Here is a 27,612-nt window from a genome sequence, read left to right as displayed (position 1 = left end):
GCTTTCTGCATTGCTGGGCGGCCCGAATGGGCATTTCAAAATTGGATAAACTGGGCTACTGGGAGGTCCTTACGCAACCGGTATGCTCTTGACTATCTTCTGGCCCGTGAGGGTGGGGTATGCGCCATAGTACAGGGCAAGTGTATTATGGGGATTCAGGACTTGACTGCTAACATTACTAAATTTATGGATCGCATACGGGATCACTTGGACGGGATGCAGGATCCTGACTCTTGGGGTAACTGGGGATTTGGAGGATGGAAGGACTGGTTGATAAATATGGCCATGTATCTAGTGGTAGCTATCGGCTGCATCTTTGTGGGCCTGGCCATCCTTAAATGTGTGATGGGTAGAATGCTGGGTGCACTGGATCAGATCACCGCCCCAATCACCGAGAAAAAAATTTAACTGTTAAAATCCATGAGGGTGAAGCAGATGAAGGGGGGCTAAGACAGGAATTGGAAATGCAGCGACAAATCTTTTTAGATGAGGAACCGTAGCTATAGATTGGATAGTTCGGTTATCATGGAATGATAAAAGGAGGGAATGACGAATGTGATATAAAATAGTTACTTTAGAGTTACTAGTTAATGTAATGTAGAAATAAGCCACTTTGATTTTTGCAGTTAGGGACAAAGGAATTTGAGACCGCATGGAAAAAGCAGGAAGAGGTGTGTCTATGAGGGTGATGCTTCATTGATAGGGGCCAGAGAAAGGGATTGGAAGTGAGCCAATCAGAATAGATCGAACAGGTCAGGAGGGACATAGGCTGACCTATGTCCGTCGAGTATGTGAAACTTGATACCATTTGAACTGATTTTGCAGAGATCCCTTTGTCTGTTAGTTCAGTCGTTTTCTGGAATGAAAGAGGCTGGATGTCTCTTACATCTCTGTAAGATGATTAAGCTTGCAAGCTAAATAAATAACTTCTGTTTACGTGCGAATCCGTCTCAACTTTTATTGAGGCCAGACTGACAGAGAAAGAAATTTGGAGATCAACACTGCCACCCTCGAAATCAGTGCCCTGCTAAAAACAAAGAAATCTATCCGGGAGTATACCTTATGGACATGGGAGAAAAAGGAGAACTCTTTGGCCAACGGCCTGGCAAATCTCCACGGATCCACTCCCCCCATTTGCTCCATAAACCCCCTGAGGACCTTGGCCGCTGCCGGCCTTCTTCCGGTCCTGGATCTAGACCGGTCTAACCCTGGATCCAGCACAGTATTGAAATCCCCCCCCATTACCAGGCTTCCCACCTCCAGGTCCAGGATACGTCCCAGCATCCGCTTCATAAATCCCGGGTCGTCCCAGTTCGGGGCATATACATTTACCAACACGATCTCCTTTCCCTGCAATCTGCCACTCACCATCACATATCTACCACCGTTGTCCACCACTTTATTCCTAGCCTCGAACGACACCCATTTCCCCACCAATATTGCCACCCCTCTATTTTTCGGGTCCAACCCCGAGTGGAACACCTGTCCCACCCATCCTTTCCTTAACCTAACCTGATCCGCCACCTTCAGATGCGTCTCCTGAAGCATGACCACGTTTGCCTTCAGTCCTTTTAAGTGCATGAACACTTGGTCCCTCTTGATCAGCCAATTTAGGCCTCTCACATTCCACGTGATCAGCCGGATTTGGGGGGGGGGGGGGGGGGGGGGGGGGGGGGAAGGGGAAGAGGGGGTCCCCCCGCCCCCCCCCTCCCGCGCACCCACCTGTCCCCCAGGCGGCGCACTCCCGTCCCGACCACCTCTTCCCTTGCCAGCTCCCTCTCGCTCCCAGCAGCAGCAACCCAGTTGACCCCCCCCGCTAGATCCCCATCTAGCATGGTTACTCCACCCATGATGCTTCCGAAAGTCAGCTGACTCCAACTGACCCCGGCTTCCCCCGCTCTCTCCTTGACCCCCCCCCACCCCCCGTGTGTGGAACTCTCATCCTCCTTGCGCCTATCTTCCCGCCATTATCTCCCTAGCGTGGGAAAAAACCCGCGCTTTCCTCCCCCCATGGCGCAGTTCCACCATTCCCCATCCCCCCCCACTGTCCCTTTTTCCACCGGCGCCCACATTTCTCGGTGTCCCCCCGTCAAGAAGAGAAAAAAACCCCGTCTATCGTCCCGATACTGTGAACCTCCCATTCCCCAATTTACATTTCTATACATCAACATCGTCGTCTCCCCCACAGCATCAGTCCCTCAGTTCTGGTCCAATTTCTCTTCTTGGATGAAGGTCCATGCGTCCTCCGACGTTTCAAAGTAGTAATGTTTGCCTTGGTGCGAGACCCACAATCGCGCCGGCTGCAGCATCCCAAACTTTATTTTCTTCTTGTGAAGCACCGCCTTGGCCCGATTAAAGCTCGCCCTCCTTCTCGCCACCTCCGCGCTCCAGTCCTGATACACTCGTATCACCGCATTCTCCCACCTGCTACTCCGTACCTTCTTGGCCCAGCTCAAAACCACCTCTGTCGGTGAAATCTCACCACTATCGCCCTTGGTGGTTCTCCAGCCTTTGGTCTCCTCACAAGGACCCGGTGAGCCCCTTCCACCTCCAGGGGGCCCCGGGGGGGCCTCAGCTCCCATAAGCGAATGGAACATCGTGCTCACATAAGCCCCAACGTCAGCTCCCTCCACTCCCTCGGGGAGACCCAGGATCCGGAGATTCTTTCTCCTCGAGCTGTTCTCCAGGACTTCGAGCCTTTCGATACATCTCTTATGTAGCGCCTCGTGCGTCTCCATTTTTACCGCTAGGCCCAGAATCTCATCCTCGTTCTCAGAGGCCTTCGCCTTCACCCCACGGAGCTCTATCGCCTGGGCCTTTTGCGTTTCTTTTAGCCCTTTGATTGCCAATAACATCGGCGCCAGCACCTCCTTCTTTAATTCCTCCACACACCGTCGGAGGAATTCCTGCTGGTCCGGGCCCCATCCGTCGCTATCTTGCTTCTTCCTTCTCTTCTCTGCCGCTGCTCCAAAGGATCCTTCGCAATCTGGCCACTACCACCGATCTTTTCCATGCACACCCGGGGGCTCCTTCCTTCGTCACCCCACGCTGGGTTTGGTCCCAAAAAGATTTCCGTTGGGCCTCCCAAAAAGAGCGCAAAAGTCCATTAGAACGGGAGCTGCCGAAACGTGCGGCTTAGCAGTGCATCGCCGCAACCGGAAGCTCGCTGTTTACTTCTTTATTTTAGACTATAAAGATAATGGTTTCTGCTGTGTAATTTCAGAGTGCTGTGGAATGGCTTTTTAGCCTACTGCAGCCTCTCCACGACATCATGTTAATAAAATCTTAAAACGAAGCTCGAAGCCTCAGTCTATTCGCTATTTCCACGACATTCCTCAAAAATAACTCTAATAAATGAGTCATGATCTCCCTTTTGTAAGGGCACTTTCTGTTGATTCCCTTAGCTCCCATTTCTTTTACTTTGTCATTATCATTTTTGATCCATGGATATTTAATGGACATATATATACCTTTAAGTCATGCTGAGGAAGCGAGGAACTAAAAAAATTGCAAAATAGTAAATTGTGCTATGAAGATTTAGATTTTTAACAGGAGAACTCAGTCAGACTTTCTGGCACCGGAGAGATCAGAGGGATCAACACTGAAGAAACTGGACAACATTCAGGACAAAGCAGCTTGCTTGATTGGCACCCCATCCATCACCTGAAACATTTACTCTCTCCACTTCCGAAGCGCAGTGTCATCAGTGTGTACCATCTACAAATGTACTGCAGCAACCAAGGCTTCAACAGCACCTTCCAAACCCATGGTCTCGACACCGAGAAGGACAAGTTCAGCAGATGCATGGGAACGACACCCCTCTGAACCACATACCATTCTGACGTGGAACTATATCACCTTTTCTTATCATTGAGTCAAAATGTTGGAATTCTCACCCCAACAGCATTGTGGGTGTACCAGCACCACATGGACAGCAGGGGTTCAAGGAGGTGGCTCACCACCACCATCTTAAAGATAATTAGGGTAGGACATAATGCTCATCTTATGAGCGATACTCGTATCTCAAGAACAAATATTAAAATAAAACAGGTTTATTCACGTGTTGTGATCACTGGGCCCAGTTTTGGACCTGATCAATTTTGATGGTCATTATATCTGAACAGCAATTCTGAATGGAGCTAATCAAAAGAACTTGGAAATTTCACTTAACAGAGAAGAGTCCCAAATCCTCTACGAGTACAGTTTGCTGCTTTTCACATAATTACTAAACCTTTGAACCCAATCAGGAAACAAAATTCTTTGAAGCCTGAGAGATAGAATTTCTGCATGACTTACACACTTTCTGCAAAGTTTCCAGGGTCCAGAAAGCCAGTTAAAGTTTCTCCTCTTCCCTTCAGGATCTATGATCAATTACAAATACACCAGTTTCAAGAAATGATAACTAATTCGTAAACCTAAAAGTTGTTCACTTTGAATTGACACAAACCATTATTTTAAAGTTTGAAATTTGACAAATGGGTGATGCAGTGGGTTCGATACTAATTGATCATCTCTTGGATCTGTTCAAATGTAGCCTATGCTAATGGATGTGTCTGCATCTGTGCCTCTGCAAAACTCCTACAGTTTCTGTATTTAGGCAATTTTAGCTTCTTATGGATTATATGTAAAGGAAAGAGCTGCCTCGGATGTGGAATTACCATGTTTGGGAGCTCAAAGGATTGCTGCTGCATAAATTTAGAAATGTCAGAGTGGTTCAGCACAGGATTCCTGTACAAAGCTGAGATGAAGAAACTTTGTTGGCACAGAGGAGGGTGCGTTTTACGCTGCATTAAACCATACCACACTTTATTCCGCAGTGCTTCTGGCAATGCATATTCAAGAAAGGCAGCTTTCGAAACTCAGCATTAATATTGCTCGCCTTGATGAGTATGAAGCTCAATGTCTGTGCATTAGCACCAGTCCTCTAGTTAATGTGTGCAGCAATGGAGGTAGGCAATGTAGGATTAACAGCCATCTGAACGGATGAGCGCTGATCCCATCACAGATTGCAGTCTGAATTAACTTGACAAACACTATAATTTACAAGTAGTAATCCTTTGAAGAATGAAATGCACTTGTCAAACCTTTCTCTCAAAAAGTTTCCTGATGTATGGCTTCCAGTAATGCTGTTTAATACCCTTTGCCTCCAATTCCAATCCGTCATGCACGGAACATAACTTGTCAATAATGCACGGCGGCTCTGAAGGTGGTTTATAATCTTTATTGTGGAAATCTTCCGGTAAACCTGGAATCAATAGAACAATACAATGTTAATTACAGATCTCACCTCACCATGAGTCACCATCGATCAGACTTACAAATAAATGCTCTTATAAAATTGGCTCTCATTAAAAGAGAGCTTATATTCAATTAGCACCATATCATGTCTTCAAATCAGTGGATTATTATTGAAGATAAATCATTGTAATTTCATAGATAATCATAGCAGCCAATTTGTACACTGCAAGATCCCACAAACACAAATAAGTGACAGGAAAATCTGTTTTTAGCAGACTGAAGGTAGAATATTTTCCAGGACACCAAAAGTACTTGCTGTTTTTCATATAGTATCTGGGGATCTTTTATATACTTCTTAACTGGTAGACAGACACATAGTTTAACATCTCACTCAAAAGACAGCGCAGATTAAATTAGCCTTCAGCAGCAGTGCAAATTGGATGATAGTGAATTGGCCACCCCTTTTGGTATCCTGACCAATTTTCATTTCCACGGAGATCAATCCACTAATGCCATGTTTCCCTTTGAAAAAATAATGACTGCACTTCACTAATAACCCATTAGTCTGAGGAAACACAAGGCCACTCCCAGCATCTTCAACAATGCAGCAGTCCCTCAGTGCTGAAACTAAGTAATAACCGAGAATTGATTGTGCACCAAATCCATAGTGAAGCATGAACCTATGACCTTCTAACTCAAAGGCAGAAATGCTACCGACTAAGCTGAACTTACACCTCTAGGTGCGGTCATATAATTCTAGAAACTGTTAGATGTGCCTCTTCTGCATAAATATGCAATTCAAAATAATTTAATGAAGCTGTGGAGGGGGAACAGGAGGCTAAAAAAAAAACCATTGGAAAATCCTGGGATATTTTCGGGTTTGCTGGGAGGTGGCTACCTGGGCTGCAGGCAAGAGGGGGAACCAAGTCCGTGGACCCGGGGGGCGGGATTCTCCGGTCTCCGACTGCGAACTCACGTTTGGTGATTGGCTGGAGAAGCCCCGTTGGCGGCAAAATTGGGGGCGGCGCCGCTTTTGCAATGCTCCACTCCCTCCAAAACGGCATACTCTGAGTATGCCGCATGCCATATGGATGGCCTCAGGACGTTCCCGGGGCCCTTGTTGTAAACCATTGTTGCACCTATATTAGGTGATGTACGGTAGGACCTGTACTACAGGTTCGCTGGTAGTCCCTGCCTGTATAAATATGCGTGTCCTCCAGCCAGCAGCCATTTCGCCAGCTGCTGTGGGAGGCCACACATCTGATAGCAATAAAGCCTCAGTTGGATTCAACAATCGTCTTTGTCCAATTAATCGTGCCTCAATTTATTGCTATCAGTTTCTAAGGATGGACCTCCGTATCAAACCGGATCGCCTGCAGCTGGATCCTCACTCAAGCGACGCCAGAAAGGACTTCCAACACTGGCTAGCTTGCTTCGAAGCGTATATCAACGCGGCACCAACCCCTGATCCGTATTTTATATTCAGATTTTATATTCCAGGTTGAGCTCCAAAGTCTTTCCGTTAACCCAGGACGCGCCGAACTACGTAAAGCCATGACTCTACTCGAGGACAACTACGCACAGAAAACGAACACGCTCTTCGCCAGGCCGCACTCGCCACTCGCTCTCAACTCCGTGGTGAGTCCATAGAAGACTTCTGGCGGGCCCTAATCCCACTAGTCCGGGACTGTGACTGTCAGGCCGTTACGGCCACGGAACACTAAGACCTCCTTATGCGGGATGTTTTTGTGACTGGAATTGGGTCAGATCTCATACGCCAGTGACTCCTAGAAGGGGCCACGCACGACCCCGCAGAGACTAAAACGCTAGCGCTCTCCATGACGGTCACCCTGCGCAACGTCCAGTCCTACACACTCAGCTGCGCGGCCCACCCCTCCTACACTTCGTGGACCCTGTCATAATATACACCAGTATATCATGGTGCAGACACACACTGATGGACACACAGTGGGACATACACAACACCGCAGCCAATCACCAGTGAGAGCACCCGCACTATAAAGACAGGGAGCATCAGAGTTCCCACTCATTCGAGTTGCAGCTAGCTTGGAGGACAGAGCTCACAGCCTGCAACACAGACATTCACCATGTGCTGAGTATATAGACTGGTTAGGACAAGGCAGAGGTCTTTAGTTAAAGCTAGTATCATATTAACCCACAGTCTAAGTATGTTTAAACAGTTAGTGATTCAATAAAATAGTGTTGCACTATTTCAAGTGTTGGTGACCTGTATGTGATCCAGAACACCCAACACATCATGATACCAGGAGTGGTGGGATACTAGCATTTCTTAGACCTACCTGCAAGTGATCTGCCTTCCGCCAGCATTCCGTCATCCTGCAACATGGACAACATCAGCCCGCCGCCGCCGTTCCATATCGCCGGCAACCTCAGGGCCAACTGGAAGATTTTTCAAACAGCGCTTCCAGCTCTTCCTCGAAGCCACGGACAGGGAGGGCACCTCGGACACCAGAAAGATTGCTCTTCTCCTCTCCACGGCCGGGGACCACGCCATCCACATTTTCAACTCTCTCACCTTCGCAGATGATGAAGACAAGACGAAGTTCAAGACGGTCCTCCTCAAGTTTGACAATCACTGCAGTGTAGAGGTGAATGAAAGTTTTGAACGCCACGTGTTCCAGCAGCATTTGCAGGGTAAGGATGAAGCTTTCCAATCCTTTCTCACGCACCTCCGCATCCTTGCGCAATCTTGCAGCTACGGGCCCACCTCCGACTCCATGATACGCAACCAGATCGTTTTCGGTGTTCAGTCGGATCCCCTACGTCAGCAGCTCCTCAAAGTAAAGCAACTCACCCTAGCGACCGCCAGCGAGACCTGTGTCTTACATGAAAATGCCACCAGTCGGTATTCCCATATACAAGCTGCTGAAACGGCGCGGCAAGGTCCTCACGAGGCGGAACGGGTCCAAGTGATTGAGCACCTCCAGGGCTTCAGCCTAGATGCGGGCGGCCATTTTGCACGCTTTTCGCGGACTCCCGTGCATGTACGCACCAAACGTTGAGGAACATAATGCGCAGGTGCGCACCACGCATGACCGCACCGCGCATGCGCGGTGGCGCAGCGAACGTGGCGACATCACGACGTGTGGCAACTGTGGCTCCGCCCATTTAAAGCGGCAATGCCCCGCAAAATCTCGATAATGTCTACGATGTGGAAGACTTGGCCACTATGCTGCCTTCTGTTGAGCAGCTCAGCCTGCCAACTCCCATCGCTTCAGCCAACCTCGCAGGAATGTTCGGGCAATTCAACCCACGGTCACCAGGTCCGATGTGGACCTCCCACATAGCAGTGACACCGAGGACCCGAAGGGGCCTTTTCGAGTCGGTGTCGTAACGAAAAACAGGCTGTCCCCGAAGTAAAAACACCAGCCGCTGTCGGTATACAGCATCGATCCAGACGATAAGTGGTGTGCCACCCTGACGGTCAACCGGTCCCATATACGATTCCACCTGGACACTGGTGCCTCCGCCAATCTCATGGCGTGGTCTGCTTTCCGAAGCCTTCATGTCAAACCAGCCATCCTTCCATCGGCCTGCCAGCTATTGGACTACAATGGCAACATCATTCCTGCTACCGGCTCGTGCCAACTTGAAGTGACGCACAAGTCACGGAAAGCCACCCTTCCTTTCGAGATTGTGGGCTCCTCGAAAGGCTCCCTGCTTGGCGCACATGCATGCAAGCTGTTGAACATTGTTCAAAGAGTTCACTCTCTCTCTCCTGATGACACGCCTGCCTTCCAGGACGCTGACTTCAGGGCGCAACGCGACGCCATCATCGACCAGCACAGCGATGTCTTCGAAGGCATGGGCACTCTCCCATATACTTTCAAGATCCTACTCAAACAGAACGCCACGCCTGTGGTGCATGCACCTCGCAGAGTCCCAGCCCCCCTCAAGCAGCAGCTGCAGGACCTCCAAGACCAAGGAGTGATCTCAAGAGTTACGGAACCAACCGACTGGGTCAGTTCCATGGTGTGCGTAAAAAAGCCTTCCGGCGAGCTGAGAATTTGCATTGATCCCAAGGATCTGAATCACAATATCATGAGGGAGCATTATCCAATTTCCAAGCGTGAAGAGATCACATGTGAGATGGCTCGCGCCAAGCTCTTCACCAAACTTGACGCCTCGAAAGGATTCTGGCAAATCCAGCTCGACAAATCCAGCAGGAAACTGTGTACCTTTAACAGCCCCTTTGGCAGATATTGTTACAACAGGATGCCGTTTGGGATCATATCGGCTTCAGAAGTGTTCCACAGGATCATGGAACAAATGATGGAAGGCATTGAAGGTGTTCGCGTCTATGTCGACAACATAAACATTTGGTCCACCACCCCGCAGGAGCATGTCAGTCGCCTCCAGCGCGTGTTCAAACGCATACGGGAGCAGGGCCTACGCCTCAACAAAGCCAAATGCTCCTTTGGTCAGACAGAACTCAAGTTCCTAGGGGACCACATCTCCCAGTTGGATGTGCGGCCGGATGCGGACAAGGTGCTGCTATCACAGCCATGAAAACGCCAGACGACAAGAAGGGGGTCCTCCGATTTCTGGGCATGGTCAACTTCCTAGGGAAGTTCATCCCTAACCTTGCCTCTCATACCACGGCTCTCAGGAACCTGGTCAGGAAGACAACAGACTTCCAATGGCTTCCTGCCCACGAGCGCGAATGGAGAGAACTCAAAACCAAACTCACCATGGCCCCGGTCTTAGCCTTTTCTGATCCAGCGAAAGAGACAAAAATTTCGACCGATGCCAGCAAATCTGGCATTGGTGCAGTGCTCCTGCAATGCTATGAGGCCTCATCATGGGCCCCCATTGCATATGCATCACGCGCCATGACATTCACAGAACAGCGCTACGCGCAGATAGAAAAGGATGCCTGGGCCTGTTGACCGGTGTCGTCAAGTTTCATGATTATGTGTACGGCCTTCCCTAATTCACTGTCGAGACCGACCATCGCCCGCTGGTCAATATAATACAGAAAGACTTGAACGACATGACGCCTTGCCTCCAGCGTATTCTGCTCAAGCTCCGGCGATACGACATCCAGCTCGTATACACCCCGGGCAAAGACCTAATCATTGCTGATGCTCTCTCCAGGGCAGTCAACACTCTGTGTGACCCAGAGGGATTTGTCTGCCAGGTTGATGCCCATGTGGCCTTCGTGGCCTCCAGTCTACCGACCACGGATGAACGCCTCGTCCAAATTCGCCGCGAGACAGCGGCTGACCCTTTGCTACAGCGTGTCATGCGCCACCTAACAGACGGGTGGCTCAAGGGCCAATGCCCGCAGTACTACATCAGTGATGATCTGGCGGTAGTCGATGGTGTTCTCCTGAAACTGGAGCGCATTGTCATCCCACACAGCATGTGCTAGCTCATCTTGGAACAGCTACACGAGGGCCAAATTGGCGTGGAGAAGTGCCGCCGACGGGCCCGAGAGGCAGTGTACTGGCCCGGCATCAATGATGACATCGCCAACACAGTGCTCAACTGCCCCACTTGTCAGCGCTTCCAGCCGGCACAACCACGTGAGACCCTACAGCCCCATGAGTTGGTCACGTACCCTTGGTCCAAGGTCGGCATTGACCTGTTCCATGCGCTGGGCAGGGACTATGTCCTGATTGTAGACTACTTTTCAAACTACCCGGAGGTGGTACGTTTACACAACATCACATCGTCTGCAGTCATCCATGTCTGTAAGGACACCTTTGCTCGACATGGCATCCCACTCACTGTGATGTTGGACAATGGCCCCTGCTTCGCAAGCCAGGAATGGTCCAACTTTGCCAGGAGGTACAACTTTGTGCATGTGACATCCAGTCCCCTGTACCCCCAATCCAACGGCAAAGCGGAGAAGGGCATCCACATAGTCAAAAGGCTCCTCTGCAAGGCTTCAGATGCTGGGTCCGATTTCTACCTCGCCCTGCTGGCCTATCGCTCGGCCCCACTGTCCACTGGCCTGTCGCCAGCCCAGCTACTCATGGGTCGCACCCGGAGGACGACGGTGCCGTCCATTCATGTCCCAGGCCTCAACCACGTTCCGGTCCTTCAACGAATGCAACTGTCTCGTGCACAGCATAAGGCTGCTCATGACTCCCGTGCAGCTGATCTCCCTGCTCTGGCTCCAAATGACAATGTCCGCATCCATTTTCCAGATGGTGGCTGGTCTGCAACCGCTGTGGTCCTTCGGCAGGTGGCTCCCCGCTCGTTCCTGGTTCGTCGACCGGATGGCTCCATTCTGCGCCGCAATCGACGTGCCCTTCGTCTCGTTCTGCCCTCGCTACGTGATCTTCCACCATTGCCACGCCCTCCTGTTGACCCGGACCTGGACTATGCAGAGATTCCGGTCACTCTGCATCCTCCTCACTCTGACGCAGTCCAGCCCGCTCCTCAGCCGCCAGCTCCCAACTTTGTGGATTAATGGACTTTCTGATTTGTTCTGTTCTTCCATTTAATCGTTCAAGTGGTTTGTATATCGTGTTCATCTCGTTATTCTTGTGACACACTGTTTTTTTCTGCACCAGGCACCTTCCCATGTAAATAGCTAAATTTTTATGTACATAGTCCTGTAAATATTTCGCACACATGTAGTCAGGAACATTCACTATACACTATTTATTGCCACGCAGGTACATTTTTTATAAAAGGGGGGATGTCATAATATACACCAGTATATCATGGTGCAGACACACACTAATGGACACACAGTGGGACCAATCAACATACACAACACCACAGCCAATCACCAGTGAGAGCACACCCACTATAAAGACAGGGAGCATCAGAGTTCCCGCTCATTCGAGTTGCAGCTAGCTAGGAGGACAGAGTTCACAGCCTGCAACACAGACATTCACCATGTGCTGAGTGCATCGACTGGTTAGGACAAGGCAGAGGTCTTTAGTTAAAGCTAGTATCGTATTAACCCACAGTCTAAGTATGTTTAAACAGTTAGTGATTCAATAAAATAGTGTTGCACTATTTCAAGTGTTGGTGACCTGTAGGTGATCCAGAGCACCCAACACATCAGACCCCACAGACAGCCGCCCCAGAGGGGGCGTGCCCACCCAATGAGCCTGTGCTGCACGCCTGCCAGCGAACCCCAGGGGCCCCCGATGCTACTTTTGCGGCCAACAGAAGCACCCCCGCCAATGCTGCCCGGCCCACGCTGCCCTTTGTAAAGCCTGCGGGAAGAAGTGCGACTTCGTCACGGTGTGTCAGGCCCGCTCAGTAGCCGCTATCGCCCACACCCCTTCGGTCACAGACAATGGGCGCCGCCATCCCCCCCCCCCCCCGCAGACCACGTGCGGCCAGTGGGCGCGGCCATCTTCCCCTCCGCGCAACACGTGCATTCCATGGGCGCTGCCATCTTGTTCCACCCCCGCAACGTGCGTTCCATGGGCACTGCCATTTTGTAACCCTCAAGATCGTCGGGCGCCGCCATCTTGTCTATCCCTCAGCACATGGGCACCACCAGCGTTCCAGGACCCGGGCTCACCAGCCGCCCCTTTACCCGACGACCAACCAAGACTCGCCTCCATGTCAATCAACCAGTCACATCTGCATAACCCGGCCAACGCACCCAACAGCATGAAAGTCGACGGACATGTAACCTCCTGCCTGCTGGACTCCGGGAGCACCAAAAGCTTCATACACCCGGATACGGTAAGGCGCTGTTCCCTCACGATACACCCAGCCAACCACAAAATCTCCCTGGCCTCCGGATCCCATTGCGTAGCAATCCGGGGGTACTGTACAGTCATGCTCATGGTCCAGGGCGTAGAATTCAGCGGCTTCCGCCTCTACGTCCTCCCTAACCTCTGCACTGCACTAATCCTTAGCCTGGACTTCCAGTGCAACCTCCAAAGCCTAACTCTGAAATTCGGCGGGCCCTTACCACCCCTTATTGTGTGCGGCCTCGCAACCCTAAAGGTCAACCCACCTTCCCTCTTTGCCAATCTAACTCCAGATTGCAAACCCGTCGCCACCAGGAGCAGACGGTACAGCACCCAGGACAAGACCTTCATCAGGTCCGAAGTCCAGCGGCTGCTTTGGGAAGGCATCATCAAGGCCAGCAACAGCCCCTGGAGAGCTCAAGTGGCAGTAGTTAAAACTGGGGAGAAACACCGAATGGTCGTGGACTACAGCCAGACCATCAACCGGTACACGCAGCTCGACGCGTACCCCCTCCCACGCATATCTGACATGGTTAACCAGATGGCGCAGTACCGGGTCTTCTCAACAGTAGACCTGAAATCCGTCTATCACCAGCTCCCCATCCGTAAATCGGACGGTCCATACACCGCCTTCGAGGCAGACGGCCGCCTATACCACTTCCTTAGGGTCCCCTTCGGCGTCACAAACTGGGTCTCGTTCTTCCAAAGGGAGATGGACTGAATGGTCGACCGGTACGGGTTGCGGGCCACCTTTCCGTATCTAGACAACGTCACCATCTGCGGCCATGATCAGCAGGACCACGACGCCAACCTTGCTAAATTTCTCCGCACCGCTACCCTCCTAAACCTCACTTACAACAAGGAGAAATGCGTGTTCAGCATGAACCGCGTAGCCATCCTCGGCTATGTGGTCCAGAACGGAGTTCTGGGGCCCGATCCCGACCGCATGCGCCCCCTCATGGAGCTCCCCCTCCCCCACTGCCCAAAGGCCTTCAAACGCTGCCTGGGGTTCTTTTCGTACTACGCTCAGTGGGTCGCAAACTATGCGGACAAAGCCCGCCCACTCATACAGTCCACCCAGTTTTCCCTGACGGCCAAGGCCTAACGGGCCTTCGCCCGGATCAGAGCTGATATTGCCAAGGTCACAATGCATGCTGTAGATGAGACACTGCCCTTCCAAGTAGAAAGCGACGCATCAGACGTCGCCCTTGCCGCCACCCTCAATCAGGCAGGCAGCCCGTGGCATTCTTTTCCCACACCTTTCATGCCTCAGAAATTCGGCACTCATCCGTCAAGAAGGAGGCCCAAGCTATCGTTGAAGCTGTGTGGCATTGGAGGCATTATCTGGTCGGCAGGAGATTCACCCTCCTCACTGACCAACGGTCGGTAGCCTTCATGTTCAACAAGATCAAAAATGATAAAATCGAGCTCTCCACCTATAATTACGAGATTATGTATCGCCCCGGCAAACTCAACGAACCTCCAGACGCCCTATCACGAGGTACATGTGCCAGCGCACAGGTAGACCGACTCCGGGCCTTGCATGACAGCCTTTGTCACCCAGGAGTCACACGGTTGTACCACTTCATTAAGGCACTAAATCTGCCCTACTCCGTCGAGGAAGTAAGGACAATCACCAGGGACTGCCAGGTCTGTGCGGAGTGCAAGCCGCACTTCTACCAGCCACACAGCGCACGCCTGGTGAAGGCCTCCCGTCCCTTTGAACGCCTCAGCGTGGACTTCAAAGGCCCCCTCCCCTCCACCAACCGTCACACACATTTTCTCAGTGTGATCGATGAATACTCCAGATTCCCCTTTGCCATCCCATGCCCCGACATGACGTCTGCCACCGTCATTAAAGTCCTCAACACAATCTTCACTCGGTTCGGTTTCCCCGCCTACATCCACAGTGATAGGGGATCCTCATTCATGAGTGATGAGCTGCGTCAGTTCCTGCTCAGCAGGGGTATCGCCTCCGGCAGAACGACAAGCTATAACCCCATGAGAAACGGACAGGTAGAAAGGGAGAATGGGACGGTATGGAGGGCCGTCCAGCTGGTCCTACGGTCCAGAAACCTCCCGGCCTCCCTCTGGCAGGAGGTCCTCCCTGATGCACTCCACTCCATTCGCTCATTACTCTACACTGCCACGAACAATACACCCCATGAACGTCTTTTTGCCTTTCCCAGGATGTCCGCATCCGGGGTGTTGCTCCCGACTTGGCTCGCAGCTCCGGGAACCATGCTTCTCCGTAAGCACATCCGACTCCACAAGGCGGACCTGTTGATGGAGAGTGTGCACTTGCTCCACCCAAACCCCAGTACGCGTACATGGCGTTCCCTGACGGCCGCCAGGATACGGTCTCCCTCAGGGACCTGGCACCAGCAGGTTCCATCCCCACCCCCCCTCCACCCCCGGCGCCACCCTCCCCTCTCCCGTCGCTCCCAACAGCACCCCCCCCAGGACCATCCGTCCCCCCCCTGCCCATGCCCAACGATGAAGAGGATTTTGACACGCTCCCGGAGTCACCATCGACCAGATCAGCACCAACATCGCCGACACCACTGCGTCGCTCCCAGAGGAACATCAAGGCCCCGGACCAGCTAAACCTCTGACCGGTCCACCGGACATCAAAGGACATTTGTTTGCTTAAATCTTGTAAGTATTAACTCATTGGTGTATATAGTTATCCACCACCCCCGCCAGACTCAATTTTTAACAGGGGGTGAATGTGGTAAACCACTGTTGCACCAGTATTAGGTGATGTACGGTAGGACCTGTACTACAGGTTCGCCAGTAGTCCCTGCCTGTATAAATATGCGTGTCCTCCAGCCAGCAGCCATTTTGCCCGCTGCTGTGGGAGGCCACACATCTGATAGCAATAAAGCCTCAGTTGGATTCAGCTATCGTCTTTGTCCAATTGATCGTGCCTCAGCCCTCCCCCCGATGACGTTGGTCACTCATGGTATTTATTTTTGGGAACTCAGCGTGGCGGCTGCGGACTAAGTCCAGTGCCGCCACGGGTGGGGTGGCGGAGCCAAACTGCGGGCAGGGGGGGGCTTTGGTGGGAGCTGGGGGTACTGGTGGGGGGTGGCGAGCAAGGCCAAAGATGGTCACTATTTGGCACGCCAAGTCCACGCGCGGCCGGCATCATGTTGCATGGCGCGGCCGCTGCAGGCCTGCGCCGTGCATATGCGCGGCCACGGACCCGGCAATTCTCCGGCCGTATCGGCAGCTAGCGACAGGTGCTCTACGTTGCGTGCCTGCTAGCCTCCCACCGATCGGAGGATCGGTGGCTGTTTTGCACCGTTTTTTCAGTCATAAAAGGGCACCGTTTCCACCCCAGCATCAGCCTTAGTCCCAGAATCGGAGAATCCAGCCCGGAGTGTCCCCCATAGGATGGGGGTGGCTTGGCTCAGATCGCCATTGCTGCAGTCTGTCTTTTAACTACATTCCTTTGGTGCTACTTACGGATCCCTGGCTGTTCACTCTGTTGAGTGCTGCCTGTGTCCTCTAAATGCTCAGGGAACCTCTGGAGCCTATCCAGGATGTCCTTCTGGGCACCTTCATAGCCTTGCTGTTTGCTCAAGGGGATGGCAATGGCCAAGCTCAATCAGGGTCCCACCAGGTGGTGGCACTCCTCAGAAGCGCTGTCCCACTACAAAGAAACAGTAAATCAGCAAAGCTCACTCGAACCGGAGCACACCTGAGCCAAGGCCTTTGGAGCCCTCCCTGATTCTTTGCCTGTCTCAGGGCAGAGGCCTCACCAGTAACCCCCACCAGCTGTCTCGGTGAGGCTGGCAGCACTGCCTGCCTCTGCCACCACCTCCAGGTGGTGTTCAGGAGGGCAGGGTCGAGTCTGCAGCCCACCCTAGGGAAGAGAGTGTCCCTCCGCTCCTTATTGGCATGGAGCTGTGGGTCCACGTCGGGCTCCCAACCTGGGGGCAGGTCCCCTGTGGGCCTTCTTCGTGGCTGCAGTGAGTGTGTGGTAAGTGGTTTTCAGCTGCCAGGCTCTTTAGAGCTAACTCCAGCCCACTGGCTAGAACTCCCGGTCGGCTGGGAATAGCTCTGAATTGGTGCAAGGACCATTTGCATGTCCTCACTCTTTTTCCTGAATAGTGCCCTCACCGGGAACACGGATCGCATGCTATTCAGTCTCAGCAGCAACACTCAAGTCTCCCAAAGGGAGAATTCCATCTGTAATCAATTCACATGGGACTGTGAGGAGGGCCTCCAGACAAACTTGTCCGAAGGTAGTGAGTCCAGATAGCTGTGGCATCAGTGTCAATAGCACACTAGATAGCCGTGTGTTTGCCCGTCCTGCTTCTTGTTGGTAAAAGGAATGAAATGTATCCGGTTCTCATGGATTATAGAGCTGCAGTTACCTCCCTTGTGCAAAATCGATGGTAAGCTGGGAGACGTTACAAATATCGGCAGCTCCCCAGCCTGGAAGGAGCCAATGTATAAAAGATGTTCATCAGAGTCACTTTCACAAACAATGGAAAAGTAGTCCTCATCCGGATGGCATCCTTCATAAAGCAGAGACAACTAGTACATTGTTCCTTCCTGAGGTGAGGTATGAGAATTGCTCCCTGGGATAATATAGCCTCCTGTTGAATCCCTTTCTCCCTCTGCTCCTTCCTGCACTAGCTTGCCTTGCTCGGTGTTGCCTCTGTCATGTTGTAGTCCCAAGGGGATGCAACCAACTGCGCTCATGACTGGCAGCAAGTGTTTAATTCAGAATCCTTGAAATCAGAACAAAGTCCTTCAGTTCATGCCACACCATTCCCAGAGGATTTCAGCAACTTTAAATAACTCTAGAAACCACTGAACACTTATACTCACAGCGCAGGCTAGTAGAAATCATTCAGTGACTAATCAGAAAGTAGATGTTGCTCCTTTAAAATAGTGCTAGTTGCGGGGCCTTCATGCAGATAAATGCATGTTCAGCTCTGCATGTTTAAGAGTTGGCATTAGCTGGAGCTACATGCCTTTTGATGTTACAATCTGACTATTCTGCATACTTCCGAAGGTCACCCCACATGCGCGCATACCAGTAGCCTCACTAAAATGTTGGCTAGCACAATTCGCACCAGAAACTTGCACACATGTCACAGACATTATTTTGGCATCCAAATGTCCAACACCAAATATCCAGCTGCTACGGGGTCAAATTTTGCCACCTTAAATCTTAAATCACAGAAAATAATTCTTTACAGCCATCCAATATTTTCTATCAACTAAGCGTACTAGATAAATCATCAAGCAAAAATTCAATTAACTAAATTTAGTTGAAAATAAGTATAATAAACAAATAACAATCTTATAAACTGCACATGCTGTGCTTTCAAAGTTATACGCACCTTGCAATCTCCTAAAAAAAGACTGGAAGAAGTAGCACAGAATATAGAATATTTGCTCGTATTCAAACAGAAGGCAGTTTGGAACTATTCAGGTATCATTCTGAAACTTTAAACTGCAATGCTCTACTAACAGTTAGGGATCAGTTGGAAACAGTTAAAATTTACACTCTGACTCAATGGAGATTTATTTATTGCCCACTAATTATTTGCACATGCCTTTATCAGGTCAGTCCACAGAACTGACTGTTGCAATGGCTGTCTGCCAATGTGAGGTTCGAGCAATATATATAACTAACCAGTTTATCTTATTGTCACCATCATGTCGTCCTTATTTGAGTTTCAGTTTTTTAATGCTCATCTTCGGATTACAAAAAGGTAAAACAACTCACAACATTCAGATAGACTGGAAGCATTGATTGAACTCAAACCATCTCACAGGCATAATCCATTTTATTGTGTCTGTTCTTGCACCAAACAATATAATGAAAGTAGAATCAGGCTGTGGGATTGCTTGGTCCCTCAGCAGCTGGATTAGCGTGCTGCACAGGTTCAATTAAATAACTTAAATCTTGGGGTGATGCCAGAGGTAGAAAAATATAATTAAGAGGGAGAATTGAGATCCTAGGACCATTTTTCCTCGGGCAAAGAAGGCTAAGAGGAGATTTAATATTGGCTTTTAATATAATCGCTAAACAGGCGAAGAGGAAAATACTGCTTCCTCTGGGGTAACAGTGACAAGAGTTCATCAATTTAAAATTGATGCAATGGGAGGAGAAGGGGATTAAGACACTGAAGGATTTGTTTCTGAGGGGTCGGTTTGCAGGATTGAAGGAGCTGGAAGCGAAGTATGAGCTGGAGCAGGGGGAAATGTTTAGATACATGCAGGTTCGAGATTTTGCCAGAAAGGAGATACAGAGCTTCCCGGTGGAGCCGGCCTCCACATTGCTGGAGGAGGTGCTGACGACAGGGAGACTGGAGAAGGGGGTTGTGTCAGCGGTCTACGGAACTATTTTGGAGGAGGAGAAGGCACCGCTGGAAGGGATCAAAGCAAAGTGGGAGGAAGAGTTGGGAGAGAATATGTTGGAGGGGTTCTGGTGTGAGGTGCTTCGGAGAGTGAATGCCTCCACCTCGTGCGCGAGGTTGGGGCTCATACAGCTGAAGGTGGTATACAGAGCACACCTCACTAGGGCGAGGATGAGCCGATTCTTTGAAGGAGTAGAAGATGTATGTGAACGTTGCCGGGGGGGGGGGGGGGGGTTAAGTTTGAACTGAGGGGAAGGATTGAGGGGTTCTACAATTCATGGGCATTATTCATTATGCACTTTCAGGAACTGGATAACATCGAACATTAGTTGGGGGGGTGGGTTTTAATGGTGGCTATGGGTGATTCCCGATTCCTTTTTGTCAGTTGTTTATGTGAACATTTGGGTTTGGTGGGAGGATGGGATCATTGTTTTCGATATGGGGATTGACATATTTGTTACTGATTATTGTTTATTGTTGGTGGGTGTAAATTTGGGAGAAAATGCGAAAAAGGAGGAGAATAAAGAAATATTTAAAAATTTAAAATTGATGCTTGTAAAGCTTGTTGAGGCAGACATTGTCTTTTAAGAGAAAATTGGATAAATTTTGAAGCAGATGGAAAATAGAAACATGCATAGAAAATAGAAGCAGGAGGAGGCCATTTGGTCCTTCGAGCCTGCTCTGCCATTCATTATGATCATCGCTAATCAAATTCAATACCCTGAACCCACCTTAACCACATATCCTTTGATCCCTTTAAAACTATATCTAATTACTTCTTAAAATTACATAACGTTTTGGCCTCAACTGCATTTTGTGGTAGTGAATTTCAGATTCCTCTACTCTCTGGGTGAAGAAATTTCTCCTCACCCCTTATCCTAAATCTGGACTCCTCCACCATCAGAAACATGGGGCTGGATTCACCATTATTGGGTCTATGCCCCCACGCCGGCGTCAAAACAGTGAAGTTTTACTCCTGAAAATCCTGGAACAAAGGGGTGCGGATTCACAGCCCTGCAGGGGACTAGTAGGGACCAGAAGTAAATCTTGCAGCTTTTGCTGCAGATATGGGCCCCCGCACTTCCGGGTCGGAGGCTGCACGGTGGCGGCCTCGCCGTGCTCCATGGAGGTAGATCCACAAAGGAGACCCCCCCCCCCCCCACCCCCCCACCCCCCCCTCAAAATCGGCCGCAAGTTCAACACTCAAACCCTGCACAATCATTCCCCGGCCGCCTCTAAGGCCCCTAGGCCTCCGATCCGCCTGCCCCCAACCAGGACTGAGCCCGCAGCCGCCACGCGAGTATCCCGACCGGCTGGAGCAGTTAGTTCCACGTCGCCGGGACTTCAGTCGATCGGGGGCGGAGGCCTGCTGGGCGGACCTCTGGCAATGGCCCTAGCAGCGCAGCCTACTCCCCGGTGACGCCGCTTTTCGGGGCCCGCAGAATCGGTGACCCGCCGCCGGTCCCGATTTCTTGTGCGACCATAAATTCTCCGTCCCTGTGCCTGCCGCAAGGGTGCGGAGAATCCAGTCCATTCTTCCTGAATCTACCCCTGTCTAATCCTGTTCGAATTCTATATGTTTCTATCAGATCCCCGCTAACTCTTCTAAACTCCAATGAATACAATCCTAACCGATTTGGTACATCTTCATTTAACAATCCTGCCATCCCAGGAATCAGCCTGATAAACATTTGCTGGAATCCATCCAGAGCAAGAACATAAGACCATCAGACATAGGAGCAGAATTAGGCCACTCGGCCCATCGAGTCCGCTCCGCCATTCAATCATGGCTGATATTTTTCTCATCCCCATTCTCCTGCCTTCTCCCCAGAACCCCTGATCCCCAGATTGATCAAAAACCTATCTATCTCTGTCTTAAAGACACTCAGTGATTTGGTCTCCACAGCCTTCTTTGGCAAAGAGTTCCTTAGATTCACCGCCCTCTGGCTGAAGAAATTCCTCCTCATCTCTGTTTTAAATGATCGTCCCTTTAGTCTGAGATTGTGTCCTCTGCTTCTTGTTTTTCCTACAAGTGGAAACATCCTCTCCATGTCCATTCTACCTAGGCCACACAGAATCCTGTAAGTTTCAATAAGATCTCCCCTCATCCTTCTAAACTCCAATGAGTACAGACCCAGAGTCCTCAACCGTTCCTCATACGACAAGCTCTTCATTCCAGGGCTCATTCTTATGAACCTCCCCTGGACCCTTTCCAAGGCCAGCACATCCTTCCTTAGATGCGGGCCCAAAACTGCTCACAATACTCCAAATAGGGTCTGACCAGAGCCTTATACAGCCTCAGAAGTACCTCCCTGGTCTTGTATTCTAGCCCTCTTGACATGAATGCTAACATTGCATTTGCCTTCCTAACTGCCGACTGAATCTGCACGTTAACCTTAAGAGAATCGTGAACAAGGAATCCCAAGTCCCTTGGTGCTTCTGCTTTCCTAAGCATCTTCCCATTTAGAAAATAGTCTATGCTTCCATTTCTCCTTCCAAAGTGCATAACCTCACACTTTTCCACATTGTATTCCATCTGCCACTTCTTTGCCCACTCTCCTAGCCTGTCCAAGTCCTTCTGCAGCCCACCTGCTTCCTCAATACTACCTGCCCCTCTACAGATCTTTGTATCATCTGCAAACTTAGCAACAGTGCCTTCAGTTCCTTCCTCCAGATCATTAATGTATATTGTGAAAAGTTGTGGTCCCAGCACCAACCCCTGAGGTACACCACTAGTCACCAGCCGCCATCCTGAAAAAGACCCCTTTATCCCAACTCTTTGCCTTCTGCCAGTCAGCCAATCATCTATCCATGCCAGGATCTTACCCTGAACACCATGGGCTCTTAACTTATTTAACACTCTCCTATGTGCCACCATGACAAAGGCCTTCTGGAAATCTAAATACATCTTGTCCACTGGTTCTCCTTTGTCTAACTTCCTTGTTACTTCCTCAAAGAACTGTAACAGATTTGTCAGCCATGACCTCCCCTTGATGAAGCCATGCTGACTCAGTCATATTTTATCATGCATTATCATGAGTACTCCGCGATCTCATCTTTATTAATGGACTCTTAAAATTTTACCAATGACCGAAGTCAGGCTAACTGGCCTATAATTTCCTGTCTTCTGCCTCCCTCCCTTCTTAAACAGGGGTGTTACATTAACCACTTTCCAGTCCTCTGGGGCCCTTTCTGCCTCCAGTGATTCCTGAAAGATCATCACCAGTGCCTCCACAATCTCCTGAGCTATCTCTTTTCGAACCCTGGGGTGTAGTCCATCCAGTCCAGATGATTTATCCACCTTCAGACCTTTCAGTTTCCTCAGAACCTTCTCCTTAGTAATGGTCACTGCATTCGCCTCTGCCCCCTGGTTCTCCTGGAGGTCTGGGATCCCACTGGTGTCTTACACCATGAAGACTGATGCAAAGTAACTATTCAGTTTATCTGCCATTTCTTTGTTTCCTATTGTTCATTGGTTTATGTATTTTGTATACTTGTTTATAGAGGTGAAATGTTAATGACTTTGCTGTGCTTTTACCGGTGTACAGTTTCATGTTATTGGTTTGTAATTTGCTTTGTATTTGAATGAAGGAACTACTATTAAACTAAAATATATCCAAGGGGTAACAAATTGTTCCTACCCAATGGGATCTGGGCAGGTTACAAATGTCTGCGATTTTACGCTCTCCAGTTGCTGCAGTTTGTGCTTTCTGTGTAGCTCCTGCTCTCAGCAGCGAACTGGCTGCAGGCTTAGTTACGGTTTTCTCCCTCTTCTGCTTCTTTGACCTAGAGTGGGGCAATGGAGCTCTGTTGCCCTACTACCGAATTGAAGAGGGGAGAAAGGTGTCTTTCTCAGTGCTAATTAAAGTGGACGAGGAGGAGTGACTCAGATACTACTGTGGCTACCTGGAGGCTGTGCTTGCATGTTCTGTTGCTAATTCACTGGGCAGGTTACAACAGCTCTCCAATGGCTGCAGGTTGTGTTTTCTGTTCATCTCCTGCTCTCAACAGTGAACTGATTGCAGGCTTAGTTTCGGTCTTCTGTTTGCTGCCCCTTCTGCTTCTTTGACGTGGAGTGAGGGAATGGAAGGCCTTGGTTGTCCTAATACTGAACTGAAAAAGGGAGAAGTGTTGCCTTTTTCAGAGCTAAGAAATTGGACGAGGGGGAGTGACTTGAATACTATTGCAGCTACCTGGAGGCTGTGTGCTTGTTTGCTGTTCTGCTGCCTGTTCACTGTTTCATGTTACTGTTCTTTAATTTGGTTTGTCTCCTTTGAAACAGTAATATGTTAGTACCTTGATTAATAAGGGATCAGAGGTTATGGGGAGAAGGCAGGAGAATGGGGATGAGAAAATATCAGCCATGATTGAATGGCGGAGCAGACTCGATGGGCCGAGGGCCCTAATTCTGCTCCTATGTCTTATGGTCTTACTTCATTGTATTGTTACCTAGTTACTGTTTTATGTTATTGTTTTGTAATTTGCTTTGTCTTTTTTGTACAAAGGAGCTGTCAATAAACTAAAATAAAATCCATGGGGAAACCAATTGTTCCTACCCATTTGGATCTGGGCAGGTTACAACAGATAGTCACTTTAACTTCTGGAGTTCAGCTTCACTAACTTCTCCAATAACCACATCCCCTTCACTCACCAATCAACAATCATTATTAATACAACTCAAATGTCACATTCATATCCTTCACCTCCCCCTCACACACTTTGCATTGCTGGAAGGCACAGTCGCATCTCAGAGCTGCCACATTTTGCCAGATATTCATCTGTTGCAGACACATTCCCAAAATGCTGCAATGCACTCACTAACACACTTCCCTCTGTTTTGCAAGACAAGATAGCTTATAATAGATGACAGCAGCAACAAACTGGCACATATCTGCATATGCTGCCCCCATAGAGGAGAGCGTGCTGGAAATAAATTACATGGCCATTACTGAAGCTGTGGCAAGACGTGTGACTGAAACTAACCAGGACAATGGTAGGTTTCTGCCTTATGCATTTTCTGAACTCTAACAACAAGGGGCAACACTGTGGTGCAGTGGTTAGTACTGCAGCCTCACGGCGCTAAGGACCCAGGTTGGATCCCGGCCCCGAGTCACTATCCGTGTGGAGTTTGCACATTCTCCCTATGTCTGCATGGGTCTCACCCCACAACCTAAATGTGTGCAGGTAGGTAGATTGGCCACAGTAAATGGCACCTTAATTGGAAAAAAAATTAAAATAAAATAAAATAACGCAACACTCAATCTGTAATCAGGTTTGACATACAGGCTAGAGATGGTGTAAATACCCATCTCCTGCTTTTCCTCACCTCCCTCCCCCACTTCTGCACTGATACTTTTCAGATACCCAATGATCTCTTCCTGGCCCGCCAGTGGTGTCGGAGGCTGAAGACCTACAGGAAGAGCAGACACCAGAGGAAGAAACACGGTCACTTGATCAGATATTTGCAGCCACCTGCTTGGATACTAACACTGCATGTGCCTTTGAGGGAGGCGGGATCAGCAAGTGGCGAATCACTGGCACAAGTGGGCTACAGCCAGGCTGAGGATGAGCTAACACAGGTGCCAGTTTACCAGGGAATGAGGCTGCAAATGAGTTCTGATGGAAAGGACTTTTATGAGATGCTGAATGGGCATGACCGCCAAAATGTTTGATGCATCGACAGACCTGCCAGAGAGTCTTTTGTCAGAGTCATTGAGCAGGGAACTATCAGACTCCTTCTTGGTCCATCGTTTTGACCAAGAAGGTAGTGATCATCTCCATAAGAACACTTGCAGAGCCAGTCATAATGTAGAATCTGATTTTTCAGTTTCCATTGCAGCACAGGCAAAAGCCACACTATGACTATGTGCTGCAGTGGAAGCTCCGAGATCTACATTTGTGAAAGCCCAGCTTGGTGCCATGCAGGCTCAGATAATAGTCATCGTGATTGCGCAGGGACTTGCAGGCTCGGACAGCAGTCTAGAAGTCTGTTATCCAGCAGATTACTTGAATTACTGAGGTGCTGCTCTAAGAGAGTGTGACAGTGGCTTCATGAACCTGCTGTCATCTGTTGGATTGACAGTGCCTTTGTTATTGCCTGTCAGCCAGCCAACCCAGACTGCTGCTGCCCAGCTGAGCTGGGACAATCCAAAGCACAAGGCTCAGAGCTGCTCCAAAGCCATCTTCAGTCTCGCCCACTCAAAGTCAGCACTCTTCCAACAGTCCCATGGCAGCTGCTGGAGTTACACTGCAAAAGAACATTAGGCCAGACAAAGGTACCTACAAGACACGCACAACTGGAATACACAAGGGTGAACAGTTGAGTATTGTATGCATCATTGGATGTATTGTTGAATAAAGTTGGTATGGAACGGTTATTTTGTGGTGTCTTTTATTTCAGGATTGTGGTAAAGAGTGACGCTCCTTAATAAATGGAAGGTAAACTGGGGAGGTGTAGAGCAGGTCCTAGGATACTTTCAGGGGAACGCAAGTCTGATGATATGCTCACTGTTACAGACAAAAGGCGATTTAACTTGAAAGCCCTGATTTCTTCCCTCACATAAACACAAAGGTGTTTTGATTTTGATTTCCCGCTTTATAAGTGGTGGCATATTTTCCAAACCCTCTATTAGGTGGGATTTTCCGCCGTGTATTTCATGGTGGCGGAGGCGGCCCTCCATTGGCCAAAGTGGGATTGTCTGCTCCCGCCGTTGTCAATGGGATTTCCTGTTGAATGTATCTCTTGCCCCCAGGAAATAAATGGTGGGTGTGCGCCGCATTAGGATTGGAAGATCCCGCCGATGTGAACGGTTGGAAAATTTCAGCCATTAGTAACTCCACACCTAACTCGTGATGAACTACGCCTCAGAGTTCATTCGGTTTGCATACACACTGCATGGGAGGAGGGTAGCAACATGGCCTCCTTTCACTCATACAATAAAAGAGGGGATGGAGATGTAAGAGTTACAGGGCAAAGACCATAGAGTAAAGAATTATTGTTTCATGTGTGTCCAGAGTCCAGAATCAAGATCCAATAGTGTATCCCTTCAGTGGTCGGCAGGATTTAAAAAAACTGACCCTGAATAATTCACTTTTCCAATAGAGATGACTTCCACAATGAGATAAGCATGTAGAGATGAATTATATAATCTTTTTTAAAAAATATGTTTCTTCAAATTTTTCCAACAAAGTTTTTGTAACAAACAAACCCCCCCTCCCCATAACAAAAAGAACACAAACACCACAATCAAAAATAATAAGCTACTTATACATTGGGTTTCTCCCGTATATATTAACCCCCCCATATGACATTCAAAGGTACCCTTGGGGAAACCCCCCCCCCACCCGCCCAAATACCCCCCCGAAAGAGACCCCCCCCTCCCCCTGGGTTGCTGCTGCTGCTGACCTCCTCCTAGCACTCCGCGAGATAGTCTAGGAACAGTTGCCACCGCCTGGAGAACCCCTGCACAGACCCTCTCAAGGCAAACTTTATCCTCTCCAGCTTAATGAACCCTGCCATGTCATTTATCCAGGCTTCCACACTGGGGGGCTTCGCATCCTTCCATAATAGCAAGATCCTCCGCCGGGCTAACAGGGACGCAAAGGCAAGGATACTGGCCTCTTTCGCCGCCTGCACTCCCGGCTTGTCAGTTACCCCAAATAGTGCCAACCCCCAACTCGGCTTGACCTGGACTTTCACCACCTTGGACATAGTCCTCGCGAAACCCCTCCAAAACCCATCCAGTGCCGGGCACGACCAGAACATGTGGACGTGATTCACCGGGCTTCCCGAGCACCTCCCACATCTGTCCTCCACCCCAAAGAACCTACTCAACCTCGCCCCTGTCATATGCGCTCTGTGTAACCTTGAATTGTATAGGCTGAGCCTGGCGCAAGAGGAAGAGGAGTTAACCCGACCCAGGGCATCAGCCCACAGACCCTCATCAATCTCCTCCCCAAGCTCCTCCTCCCACTTGCCCTTTAGCTCCTCTACCGAAACTGTCATGATATTCAAACATACATCATAACACATACATAATGATAGACAGACCAACGGACCAATTAGCACACATAACACGACAGCCAATCACAGATAAGAGCAGACAAAGTATAAGACAAGAAACACAACACTTCCTGGGCAGTCCATCTGGAGACAGCACAGGGCCAGGACCTCATTAGCAAGACACTCACACAGTCACAACGTGCTGAGTACCAAGTCTGATGTATAAATAGTTAGATGGAATAAAACTGCGTTGTACCAATCGCAACCGTGC

The 27,612-nt window shown here is 49.7% G+C and overlaps 1 protein-coding gene across 2 annotated transcripts in view; it reads right to left on the bottom strand.

Moving 5' to 3' along the window:
* Positions 1 to 27,612, bottom strand: part of rbl2 (retinoblastoma-like 2 (p130)) — a 239,909-nt gene that overhangs the window by 87,370 nt on the left and 124,927 nt on the right. For both annotated transcript variants that reach the window (XM_072518251.1, XM_072518252.1), the window contains exons 6-7: positions 5,085 to 5,245; positions 4,297 to 4,361 (exon numbers count right to left, since the gene is read on the bottom strand). In XM_072518251.1, coding sequence (XP_072374352.1) covers positions 4,297 to 4,361; positions 5,085 to 5,245 — 226 coding nt within the window. The remainder of the gene's footprint in view (positions 1 to 4,296; positions 4,362 to 5,084; positions 5,246 to 27,612) is intronic.

This window comes from Scyliorhinus torazame, chromosome 10, assembly GCF_047496885.1.
Source record: "Scyliorhinus torazame isolate Kashiwa2021f chromosome 10, sScyTor2.1, whole genome shotgun sequence".
Lineage (NCBI taxonomy): Eukaryota > Metazoa > Chordata > Chondrichthyes > Carcharhiniformes > Scyliorhinidae > Scyliorhinus > Scyliorhinus torazame.
Note: the sequence above shows the minus strand (reverse complement) of the source record. Positions and strands in the feature narration are given on the sequence as shown.